Here is a 13,133-nt window from a genome sequence, read left to right on the forward strand (position 1 = left end):
AAAAAATAAACTGGACATTCAAGCAGAAAAGCTTTCATAATGAATCCCCAAAGAAAATAGTTACATTATTGGGAAAGAGTGCTCCCTCCCAACCCTACCCCAGACTGATGTTTATATCCCAGCAACTGGGCTATTACAGAAACATCTGTTCCTGACATTGTTCAACTATTTAACCAAAGAGAAGAACAGACCTCAAGAGAATGCTCAATAATGGGGGGGGGGGGGGGGGGAGAACAAGGATTTATAATTGAATAGTATATAGGATCCCATTATGCTGGAGTCCAATAATCCAAAAGCTACATACACAAAATTATGCATTATTCTTCAAAGAGCATCTGTGGTTCTAATTCTCAAAGGGTCTATGATCGAAAAAAGATTAAGAACCACTGAAATAGCAATTTCTTCCTGAGCTACTGTGATCACCATTAATAATTTCTTATAAAACTGAAGGGATAAGACACATCTGAGTTTTAGTTATTTGTTCTTCTAAAGCTTTAGTAAATGATGTGTTCAAGTAAGCAATTACATGAAACAAAACCAAATTTTTGATCTAAAGTTCAGATGGAGGGTAGAGTCAACATGATGGGTAAAGACCTATTTCACATTCAAAGTTCAGTCTTTGAGGGGCGCCTGGGTGGCGCAGTCGGTTGAGCGTCCGACTTCAGCCAGGTCACGATCTCGCGGTCCGTGAGTTCGAGCCCCGCGTCAGGCTCTGGGCTGATGGCTCGGAGCCTGGAGCCTGTTTCCGATTCTGTGTCTCCCTCTCTCTGCCCCTCCCCCGTTCATGCTCTGTCTCTCTCTGTCCCAAAACTAAATAAACGTTGAAAAAAAAATTTAAAAAAAAAAAAAAAAAAAAAAAAATTCAGTCTTTGAAAGAATAGCAGGGAAGAACCCAAGTTAACAAAAACAGTAAAAAAAAACAACAAAAAACAAGCCAAGTCATAAAAGATATCAATTCTATCTCCAACAAGAATGGCACATTTACCACCAGGCAAAGTATTTATAAAGGTAGTTTGTGTTTAAGAACGTAACACTTTGGGTGATTAAAAAGTTTCTCCTCTTTGGGTGAAACCTGCATAAGGCTTTACAGATGACCAACAATGAATCATACTGCAGGTGTTAGTTCTGAATACCTACTTCTAGCTTTTCATGATCTTTTCCTCCAGTAGGAAACCACAATTGAGTCCAAAGTCCGATTCCACTATGTCTAGGGGTAGAGTCAATTCAAACTTGACCCTCATTTGTATTATTTGGATCACTGCAAAAACATCTAGGGATCAAAGAGAATGTCTGGCGCGGTGTCACGGTGGTGAAGGGTGTTGTACGTTGGAATTTGGCACAGTTTCCTTAAAGGTCCTTGAAAATTCACGTGCAGAAGGTCTGGCAGTATCTTCTGTAAACTTTAGTGTTGCCATATTTCTGAAGGAGCTCTTGGGCCTGCTGCTGCATGTCCTGGGTTACGCTGCCAGGACACTGGGCCCCGATGTGAAGCAGAATGAGACAGCACTCCAGCACATCTGGGAAGGGCCAGATCTGAAAGGGGACACAAGGATGAACAAGGAAGCATTTGGAGGACTCACAAATACCTGTACAGAAGGCACCAGCAACTCAAAGTCTCATCTAGTGACACTACTCAGGCATGGCTGAACTGAGGAAGGCTCTTCCTCAGTAACTCTAAGGGTAGATGATACTCAAAACTGGGAGGGCTCAGACTGGGGTATCCTTCTCAAATGACAGAATCATCTTCTAGAGCCCTACTCAATTCATTCAAAACATGACTCTCCTCTAATACCAGGGCCACATTCAAATACACCTATCCATCTGTAAGCTATCAAATATATGGTACCAATTTTAATTTTATTTTTACTTCCCAGATGCAAAATGTGTTCCATTTCTCTGAAGACCGAGGTATAAAATTGCTTGTGTTGCCAATAATCCTATTCTCACAAAACATTTTAGTTAACCCAAGACAACGGGATCCTAAATTTTTAAGCATATACAAATGTGTAGCAATTTTATAAATGGAACACAAAATTAGATGACCTTAAAGAATTTGGTCCAGTCAGTGGATAATATAAACAATAATGTTTTATTAAATGAACTGATATCTTACCTTAACACTCTCAGGAAATTTAGCTATTCTCTCATTTGCCTCCGTAAGACTTTTGGTTAATTCAGGCAGAGAAAGTGGCTGATTTTTTTCTTCTTTACTGGTAACAATAAAAAAAAATTACAAGTCATGTGCCTTGCCCCACAAAACTTTTAACTGTTACCCTATAAATAAAATTCTTTTGTTATCTCTTTCATCTTTAATACAAAGGTCAAGAGGAGGGAATTTAATGTGATGTGATACGAAGTTTTCAAAGTGAAATATCATTCCTCACCATTTGCCAAATCCCCACTTCTTAGATACATAGCTCTAATGAAAAGTTAGGCCCTTCAGGGGATTCGATCTGCAGCTAAGTGCACAAAGCCTGGATTTCTCTGGGTAATGGTTAGACACAGCTCAGGTTCCTAACTGTTGGTATATGGATGCACATTCTTCTGGAAAGAGTGTCTGAATCTTCTCAAAGGAGTCCTGTGATCCAAAGGTTAAGAGCTGCTGAGTTAGAAAGATTTTTAGTATTTTTCTTGTTACTAAAACCTAGTAACTGCCTAGAGTGTGATAGCTTACTGGAGAAGTGACTCAAAACTCTAACTCAAGATTTCAATGGGACTATTTTTACAGCAATAAATATATAAGGGCTTCAAAACATTTTAGTTTTTTTTTTTTTTTCAGTTAGTAATAATAGCTATCAGTTTATTGATGGTACTAGTTACAACGTTTTATTTATGCCCTGTGCTGGGGAGAAATAATCTAGGAAAAAGGCCCTCAGCATAATGACCAATCAATAATTGTTAATCACTGCAAATGCCCATAGCACAAGACCCTGTAATATATGCAAATGAGCTCTACAGTGATTGTGGATCGGCTCCTGTCATCCACCTGGCCCCTATGTTCAGTGGAAGTGATTAGGATATTACATTCTGATCATTTGGGATTTTCTCAATTCAGTGTGCAGTTTTGTACACTACTCTTTTTGTGTATTTTCTGGGATAGCATAGAATAATCGAAAAACCGTGGTTTTCATTAATGATACAATAATGCACTTCCATTTTACTTGGTTAATTTTTTGGGGGGAGGGGAATCTATTCATCGCCTAGAGATAAGATTTTATTGTCCTATTGTTATTTTTTACTGAGTTTTTTTTTTTTTTTTAAGTTTTTTATTTTTATTAGAGAGAGAGTGCAAGCAAGAGAAGGGCAGAGAGAGAATTCCAAGCAGGTCCCATGCTCAGTACAGAGCCCAACGCTGGGGCTCAATCCCACAATGGGATCGTGACCTGAGCTGAAATCCAGAGTTGGACGCTGAACCTACTGAGCACCAGGTGTCCCTATCCTATTATTAACGCTATTTGTGATTTCATTTAATTCCCCAAACAAGCAAGGTAGGAGTAGGTACTCCCAGTTGTATATATGGGAACAAATGCTCAGAAACATTAAGAATCTTGCCTGAGCTCAGTCAGCAGAGCCGGATTAGAGCCCCATGTCAGACTCCAAAGCCTGTGCATTCTACATGATGGTGCCAGCAAGTGACCTGATCAAGCTCATCACATACTGATTTTTATCTGAGAAGCCAGCATGGTATTTCCAATTCCACCTTATACTTACCACTGGTTCTGAGGACTAGAGAGGGGCTGTTCTGCTACCTGCTCAGATTCATTCTTATCAGGACCATTCGTTGTGGATTTACAGACTTGACTCTTCTGGTGTTGGCGGATCATTTCTGCCAAGGTCTCTTGTACTTCAGCAACGGTTCTCTGTGAGTTTTGGAGACTGGCGTGTTTTTCTGAAAAGAGCTCTTTACAAGTGATCAACATTTGCTCACTTTCTTCTGTGAGGCTCAAGTCTAATTCTGGAGGCCCGCTTGGCTTTGGCTGAGAAATATTAGGGTCTGTTTCTTCAGGGCTGGCACTGTCTATCTGCTGGCTTTGCTCCACAGAAGTTGTCCTTCCGTGAGCAGCTCTTACCCAGACACTGGATTTAGGGCAAGGCTTGGAGAGAGACCACCAGAATTCATACAGACGTCCATAAATAAAAAAGGCCTCCAAACTTTTGAAAGCTGGTGTGGTAGGGGACTGATGTTCACCCAGTTTGTCTCTTAGGTGGTCACAGCCTAGAAGAAGAGAAGGATTTAGGGTTGTGCATTTCTGTTTCTGCTAGATACACATTCCTCTTCCCGTTACGTTTCCTATCACCCAAGGGGCAGAGCTCAAGAACAAGGACAGCAGTGATCCATGGGGTTACATGCTTTTCACCTAAAGCCAATCAGAGCTAAACATCTCCTGACCTAGGACAGCGTTATTGTTGCTGTAGTCTGCGAGTCAATCAAAGCATTACAGAAAAAGTATTCCATCTTCCTATGAAAGCTCTGGGGTATGATCTCACTATGTCTCTGAAAAATCAGTGATTTAGTTTAGTGACTAAGTATGCAGTTCAAAGAATGTCCCTTCTGTTGTGCTTCTCCATTCTTTTTTTTTTTTTTTTTAAGTCTATTTATTTATTTAATGTAATCTCTACACCCAATGTGGGGCTTGAACTCACGACCCTGAGATCAAGAGCTGCATGCTCTTCCAACTGAGCCAGCCAGGCGCCCTATGTGCTTCTCCATTCTTAACTAACTTCTGAGCACATTGCTATTTCTCTTAAACCATGGAGAAAAATTTGTAGAAGGCAGCAAGGTAGGTAAGGTAGGTAGGGCCAGGTAAAGGAAAACAGCTTAGCCGTTCTGGCCCCCTCTTAGGAGCTTGGGTAAGAGAATTCAAACTTGGTGCTAAATGACACAACTGGCCAGTCTCTTTCAATAATGTTTGTACTCCTGGTGCTACACCATCGGTGGTGTTTACATCATCCATTAGTAGGCATGCTCCGGCAAAGGTTGGGGTCATTTACCCTCAGGAAGAAAGGCTGAGTGCACTTCCTGCATGATGGTGAAGTTTCCGGAGTCGTAGCTCCGGACCACAGCCCGAAGCAGGGCTTCCACAGCCACGTCCCAGGAGGCCACCTGCTGGCTTAGCACTGCCAACGTCAGATCATGGCAAATATGAAGCAGAAGCTGGAGGGAAGAGCCAGAGTTTCAGTTAAACATTCTTGCACAGCAAGCACTGGGATGATACAGAAATATTCCTATTGACTGCACTTGGAAGGAAGGACACAGTGCAAGTTTAAGAAAGGTCCTCCTGTCTCCATCACCCATTTTTGCTTCCCTATCTGAGAAACTTCCATATCTAGTTGCACAGCAACATACCTTGTCTGGTGTTAAAGTCTGTTCATGCTAAAAAAAAATGCTGTGACATTTACATTTAATTAAAACAAAAAGTGAGTTTCAGAACTAAAAGCTGTAATTAAACCAACCAACCCGGAGTACAATTAAGAAAATTGTACAATTAAGAAAATTTATCAGTTTTAAGTGAGCCATTTGATGAATTTTGATAAATACATGTATCTCTATAGATACACACGCTACAATCACCACCACGATCAAGACAGAACATTTTCGTCACTGCAGAATATTCCCATGTGCCCCTTTGCAGGCATTCCTCTCTTCCCACCCCCTGCAACCCCTCACCTGGTTTTTGTCACTATAAATTTTGTCTTTTCTAGAATTCAGATAAATGGAACCACAGCATATAGTCTTTTGTGTCTTGGTTCTTTCACTTACCATAATGCTTTCCAGATTTACCAGTATGATTTGTACATCACTAGCTTGTTCCTTTGTATTGCTGCACGTATAGTATTCCACTGTCTGGATAGGCTAGTTTGCACATCCATTCAGCAGCTGATGGATGTCTGGGTTGTTCTAGCTTTTGGCTGCTGTCCGCTAAGCTGCAGCGAACAGCTGTGTACAAGGCTGTACTTCTTTTAGTGAAATATCTGGGCAGTGGGATTGCTGGGTCACTGGGCACGTCTATATTTAACTTAATGGGAAACTGCCAAACTGTTTCCCAAGGTGCTATATTATCATTTGAGGAAGTCTCAATCCTCAAAAATAAATGAGCCTTCCCCCATTTTCAAAAGAAAAAGCAGATAAATTGACATACATTTATAGGATGGGTATAGCTGCTATAATGAATCAACTTTATCTCTCTGCATCAATACAGACAGATTTTACAAACTGGTCACTGAAATGAGGCAAAAAATAATACTATGAGTGACCTAGGGGCTGACTTTGGTAAGCTAGGAAAGGAGAATGGGACCAAAGGAAGGTCCGGGACACCAGGGACTTCAAACTTACTGTATTTCTTTTACTAAAAACTAGAAGAATATATGCAAAACAAAACCAAAAAAACTCTATGAAGCAAAATGACAAATCACGTGAACTCTGGTAATTCCTGGTTGATGAGTACTATATTTTTCTCTGTGCTTTTGTGTAGGTTTAGGTTTTTTTTTTTTTTTTTTTTTTTTTTTAAAGAGAATACTGATCTAAGACTAACTTCAAAGCTAAAGGGCCTTAATTAGTCTTGAAGGGATCTTTCCAGGTTGCCTGTGCCTGCCTTAGTCTTTTCTGAAATGCAAACTGGCATTCAATTGGTTTCCTTATTATACTAGACGTGGATTAAGGAAGGCTTACTGCAGAGTGCAGACAGGGTACCTGTTTGGAGGGAGTGTTATTTGTAGCAGATGGGTACTTGATAGTTTGCAGCTGCTGTAATGCTGCCTGGTACTGCTCTGGGGTCTCCAGGCTGAAGGTGCTCTTCCATACTGCAGTCACCCTCTCCACGAAGGGCCCTTCAGTGCCTGCAGCCCACACATTGTAGGAAGAACTTTTGCCCTCCGAAAGCTGCCTTTCCTCCAGGCGCTTGGACAGGAGCTCAAGAAGGCTAAACACCAGTCTCTGCCCCTGAAACCCAACAACAAGGACAGGAACTGTTAGGCAATGGAAGTGCCTGATTATCTCAAGAGCTCTTAGTTTCTCTGTGTTCCCCATCGCATCTGCAGCAACCAGACCCTTTAGGGGGCTGCCTCTGGCCAGTGTGAGTCATTGAGTGAGGGGGCGGGGAGTAAAGAGGTGATCTAATAGACATTTTTCCAGATGCCTTTGCAGGAATCCTGGAGGTAGCCTGGAGCCCAAGCAAATAGTTTTATGACACAGAATCCCAACTACAGCCCTGTCCACTGCAGTGTAGACCACATACAGGACAGTCACCTAAGACTTATGACCCAGTTTGAGAAAAGACAGCCTGGGCTCATCCAGTTCTTTCCCCCTGTCCAAACTTTACATTAAGGGATACAGAAGCAAAGTGCAATGGGCAGAAGGTGCTAGAGCAGATAAGCTGTGCAGATATGACAGCTGCGGCAGGTGTCGGGCGCCATGTCCCAGCAGGCTTCAGAAGAGTCAGCAAGTATCTTTCTTTTTGCTAAGACCTTCAGTTGCCATGAGGTTCACGTATACCCTTGTAACAGTATTTTCTCAGTTTGGCTTGGCAAAATATTAGCCCAAATAGCCTGACAATGACCAGAACAGCATTCTGCATAAACGTAAAGGTTTTCTTGCTTTCATAAGGATGCTTTTTAAAAGAAAAAAGAAATGCTTAAATAACCATTCTGGAATTTTTTTTTTTTGCTATGGATAAATTAAAATCTCTTTAGATTTGGTCATTTTATAAGTAATACACCAAGTGACACTGTCTTTGAGTGCATATTACTTTTGCTAGGAAGTAGCTTTCCTAGAAAGCTACTATTTTTCTTGGGTTTCAATATTTAGGTAGGAACTGTCTTTAGGTCCAGTTACTCTATTAGGGAGAGGGGAGCTTACAAAGTTCATGTTAGTATCTGAGCAGTAAAGCTGTCTAAAATGTTTATGTGTTTTAGAAAATGAGAGTGCTGATGCTTTTAAAGTAATCTCAGTTTGATGCGTCAAATAAAACAGTGGTGAGTTACTCATAGTTAACCAGAAAGGGATAAACAGACATTTAACAAAATGTTGATTTCGCCACACTTTGTTATGGCTTAAAGAGTGATGCTATGGCGGAGCACCTTGATTTCTGTTGGAAATCCTCCCCTTCCGCTCCCTCTTCAAAGAAGACCTGATGACACCAATAAAGAAACACCAGACTGCTAGTTCAGGGCTATGCTGACTAAAATTGACTCATGTATGTTGTACACAAATTGATAAGGAAGGAGAATAATATGAATGACTACATTATCTCTTACTCTGAATATGGCAGTGGGCAAGCCATGGTACTTCCATGGGATAGTATGGCCAGGGCTTGCTGGACACTTCTAAGGGTACCTGCCAAACTGGTACAGCTGTGCAACTGGGTTATTCATTTGGAATTTGACTAGAAAAGGACTTGTGGCCTTTCCCTCTTAAATACCTGGAGATACAAGAACAGACTGACCTTTAGACTTTCATGTAGCTTCAGCGCTTCCTGGGCTCCCACCCAGTTCCTGGCCAAAAGCAGCTCTTGGGCACATCTGAGAGCCAGGGAAGAGGACAACTCATTCTCTCCTACAATTGAAGCCAGTTCTGCAGCTGTTTTAAGTGATGCTGCGTCTCCCTTCTTGGATAAAACTTTGGCTGCATCATAAGCAGAAGCAGCCCCTAAATAGCTGTAATACAAACAAAAACCCAAAAGTGTCATGAACAGATCTCCTATACCCTCTTCCATCTCAACATAGAGAATGAGTGGCAGCATCCTACAGGGTAAGGACATACATTTGCTGAACTGAACCCAAATAGAGTTTTTATTCTCTCCCAGTTTCCTTATTTGATAGTAAAGACATTACTAGAGAAAGGTGGAATTTCTGAGTCTGCTACTGAGGTTTCTTCAGTAGTTATGGTGATTTATATAAGGGAGGTGATTTATATAAAGGATTCATCCAAAGACGATGAATCTTATGAAGCTAGGTTTAATACACATATGGCTTTTTGTTTTCTAGTCACTTTACCTCCCCCTCTAAACTTACTACTCTCGTCCTGCTCTTCTGCATCACAGCTCTTCGATGTTTGGGTACATGCCTGTTCCCTCCAGCTTACCATTTGGCAGCCACGGCATAATGGCCGTCTTTTTCCAGGATGGCTCCCCAGGTGAGGTACAGGTCCTTCAGGATCGGGTCTTCTGGGCGCAGTCGGGCCTTGGCAACTGCAATAGCTTCCCTAGAGGCCAGAACAGATAAAAAGCCAATTTGAAAAAGCTGGAAGATAGGATAAACTGTCCCTCTTGTGTTGTTTATACTGTTCCAACTTCCTGTACAAAACCATTTTCCTGCACTATGTGGGAAGTTAAATTTTTTTTTTTTTTACATTTATTTATTTTTGAGAGTCAGAGAGAGACAGCGTGAGCAGGGGAGGGGCAGAGAGAGAGGGAGACACAGAAGCTGAAGCAGGCTCCAGGCTCCGAGCTCAGCACAGAGCCCAACGTGGGGCTTGAAACCATGAACTGTGAGATCATGACCTGACCAGCCGAAGTCGGACGCTCAATCGACTGAGCCACCCAGGCACCCCACGTGGGAAGTTAAAACCACATGCTGAACTCAATTCTTCACCTGGGTCAGCAGTTCTTAACGTGTGGTCTGTGGATTCCTGGGGATCCCCAAGTCTGTCACTTGACAACCAACAGTATTTTTGCCAATGATAAATTTTGAGCTTTCAAGTGAAAACGAGAATTTTAGAAAATCTATGCCTGCCACTGTGGGCTAGATAGCTTCCCAAATGCTAAAGACTTTTCTGAAGAGACTGATGGTGATATTTAAGAATGTGAATGTTTCTGGATATTTTAATAATGAAATGTGTTAACATCTGGAGTATCTGTATAATTCAGTGAGCTAATATTTTCAACTGACCTACAACTTCTGAGTTGTAGCCAACATAAAGTTGTAGCTAGAATAAAAGTATTTTAGATTAAGGTGATCTATGCAGAGCAATGTTTAAGAAGTATTTTGAGACATCAACTTACCAGACTTACCCTCCTGCCACTAAACTAGACAAAATATGTATGAAACAACTGTTTTCAGACATTGGATCCAGGCAGCTCAGGATTGTTATCCCCGAGAGAAGGGAACCTCCTAATAGCCATTTTCCTATAGAGAACCCAGCAAAGCCCCAGCAGTCTTACTGAGTGGAGGAGAGACAAAATAATTGGAATATGAGGGGCAGGATAATAGGAAGGAAGAAGCTATCCAGGGGAAGCCCTACAGAACTCTGTTTGGGGATCTCATGAATCTTTGGCTAAACACAAAGCCATGCATGTGTAGGACATTCCTTAAGGCTGGATAAAGAACAATCAGGGAATTATAAGCTGAATAATTCCCAGAGTTCACTCAGGGCATAGGGGACTTCGGTGTTTTGACCAGCCAGACATTTGAGTTCTGATTTGTTGAACACACAGGCATTCAATAAAGACACCAGAAGGTAGAAGGACAAACTAATTCTAGAATATAGATTTCTCTGGGTGGCTCGGTCGGTTAGGTGTCCGACTCTTGATTTTGGCTCAGGTCATGATTTCACGGTTCGTGAGTTCAAGCCCCACGTTGGGGTTCTACGCTGACAGTGAGGAGCCTGCTTGGGATTCTCTCTCTCTTTGCCTCTCCTGCGCACTCTCTCTCTCAAAATAAATAAACTTAAAAAAAAAAAAAAGATTTCTCTAAACCTGTTCTAAGAAACCTTAAAAACAAGCCATGAAAAGATCAAGCTGTTCTACTAGCAACTTTAGTGCTCACTAAAACAGAGTTCAACACCCTTCAGAGGAAGACAAACCAAAACAGGAAAAAGACAAAGTCTCACCAAAGCCATCACATCAAATGGCTGAAAATCAGTGACGGAGAAAGTTCTAAAAACAGTGAGAAAAAAATGACAGTTCCTATATAACAAAGATGGGAATAGATGCGGTCAAGTCAAGAACAATGTAAGAGTAAACAGTCATCTCTGAAGCCCTGAAAGACAAAAACTGCCAATCTAGAATTCTACCCCCAGAGAAAGATCCTTTAAAATGAAGGCAAAATTCGGGGGGCGCCTGGGTGGCTCAGTCGGTTAAGCGTCCGACTTCAGCTCAGGTCACGATCTCGCGGTCTGTGAGTTCGAGCCCCGCATCAGGCTCTGGGCTGATGGCTCAGAGCCTGGAGCCTGCTTCCGATTCTGTGTCCCCCTCTCTCTCTGCCCCTCCCCCATTCATGTTCTGTCTCTCTCTGTCTCAAAAATAAATAAACGTTAAAAAAAAATAAAAAAAAAAATAAAATGAAGGCAAAATTAAAGACTTTTATAGACAAACAAAAGCTGATGGAATTGGTCACCAGAAGAATCACATTACAAAAAAAATGAAATTCTTGTTCAGGTGAAGAAGGAATTGATAGCAGTTGAACGTTGGACCTACGTAAGAGAATGAAAAATGCTAGAAATAAGTATGTGGGCAGATATAAAAAAAGTTTTAAAGTTAAAAAGTTATTTAAAAAGATGACAGGTTAAAGCAAAAATTCTAACACTGTAATGTGGGGCTATAACATGTCAAATATATGACAAATAAGTAGCAGAAAGGACAGGAGGGAAGGAAAGAAATAAGTTTTATATAAGATGTAAGACATTAGTTGAAAGTAAACTGTGAAAATTAAAAACGCTAATCATGGGGCGCCTGGGTGGCTCAGTCGGTTAAATGCCTGATTCTTGGTTTCAGATCAGGTCATGATCTCATGGTTTGTGGGTCTGAGTCCCACGTTGGGCTCTGATGGTGTGGAGCCTGCTTGGGATTCTCTCTCCCTCTCTCTCAATATAAATAAATAAACTTAAAAATTAAAAAAACATGCTAATCATCATCAACCCTAAAGCAACCATAAAATAGAGTATGGCTAATTAGCCAGGATTGGAGATAAGAAAATATTCAAGTAATCCAAAAGAAAGCAAAATAGCAAGATGGTAAATTTTAATTGCACCAATATTTATATTTAATGTAAATGGCCTAACCATTCCAATTAAAAGACAGAAACCATCAGAATGGATAAAAAAAAACCTGTATGCTGTTTATAAGAAATATTTTACTCCTTTTGTTTGTCATTACTTACAAATGTATTATAGTGAAAGTGTAGTAACTTGGAGAGGAAGGATTCAAACCAATCTCAGCAGAATGGTTGCTTCTTAGAGAAAGGATGAGGACAGAACTGGAGAAAGGCAATTCAGTCAAATCTGGAGTGTTATACTTAAAAACAACAACAGTCGGGGACACATGGGGAGCTTTTGGGGTGGCTGACAAGATCCCATCTCTTTTGTATTACACGGTTTCTCTATGTTTGCAACTTTAGGGATAAAGAAATTCTGAAAAAGATCAGTGGCAAATACTGATCGAAGTTAACGCTTGTTAAGTATGGGTAGTGGGTACACTGGTGTTTGTTAGGCTAGTGTGCATGTATTTCTGTACGTCTGCAATGTTTAATTACAACCAAGATTTCTGCTGGTTATCGTTAAGTGGCACCGGTCAGCAGATTAATTCCACACTGTGCCCAACTGGATGTTCAACTGTAGGGTCCTACAAACCTGTAGAAGTGGTTTGACCTGAGCAGCTCTACAGCTTCATATACTTTGTGGATAGAAAGGAGGTGAGAGGCAGCCTTAACGTACTGATCTTGAAAACACAGCTGTTTGGCAAAAGCTTCCACGGCCCACAGCCACACATGGTAGCCAGCTAAAAAAAAAAAAAAAAAAAAAAAAAAAAAATGACGGTTGAATAAGCAGCAGCAGGGGTAAGGAAAAAAAGAATCTACATTTGGAATGAAAACACCTTGGTTCTAGTCACTGCACTAAGTAGAGCATTTAGATACTCTGAATTCAGTTATCATTACAGATTATCTGCTTCATTTACTTGCCCTATACCCATGTTTTGAAACATAAATTTTTTCTCTTTGATTAGCTAACACATAAAAAATAATGCAAAATTCAAAAGGTACAAGAGAATATGGAAGTCAGGGCAGTGATTAGCCTTGTTGGGGTGTGTGGAGACTGAATGAACAGGAGCATGAGTGAAGCTTCCTAAGTGCTTTCTGGCAGTGTTATACTTCTTGATATGGTGCTGGTTACAAGGGTGTATTCAGTTTGTGCCATCATAACC

The 13,133-nt window shown here is 41.0% G+C and overlaps 1 protein-coding gene across 1 annotated transcript in view; it reads right to left on the reverse strand.

The window, feature by feature from the left end:
• Positions 1–934: 934 nt before the first annotated feature.
• Positions 935–13,133, reverse strand: part of GEMIN5 (gem nuclear organelle associated protein 5) — a 39,888-nt gene continuing 27,689 nt past the window's right edge. The window contains exons 21-28 of the mRNA XM_025923696.2: positions 12,563–12,710; positions 9,080–9,199; positions 8,442–8,652; positions 6,692–6,940; positions 4,993–5,155; positions 3,712–4,216; positions 2,114–2,210; positions 935–1,533 (exon numbers count right to left, since the gene is read on the reverse strand). Of these exons, the coding sequence (XP_025779481.1) occupies positions 1,366–1,533; positions 2,114–2,210; positions 3,712–4,216; positions 4,993–5,155; positions 6,692–6,940; positions 8,442–8,652; positions 9,080–9,199; positions 12,563–12,710 (1,661 nt within the window). The 3' untranslated portion in view covers positions 935–1,365. The remainder of the gene's footprint in view (positions 1,534–2,113; positions 2,211–3,711; positions 4,217–4,992; positions 5,156–6,691; positions 6,941–8,441; positions 8,653–9,079; positions 9,200–12,562; positions 12,711–13,133) is intronic.

The sequence above is a fragment of the Puma concolor genome, chromosome A1 (assembly GCF_028749965.1).
Source record: "Puma concolor isolate L17-30 chromosome A1, mPumCon1.1.hap2, whole genome shotgun sequence".
NCBI classification, from domain to species: domain Eukaryota; kingdom Metazoa; phylum Chordata; class Mammalia; order Carnivora; family Felidae; genus Puma; species Puma concolor.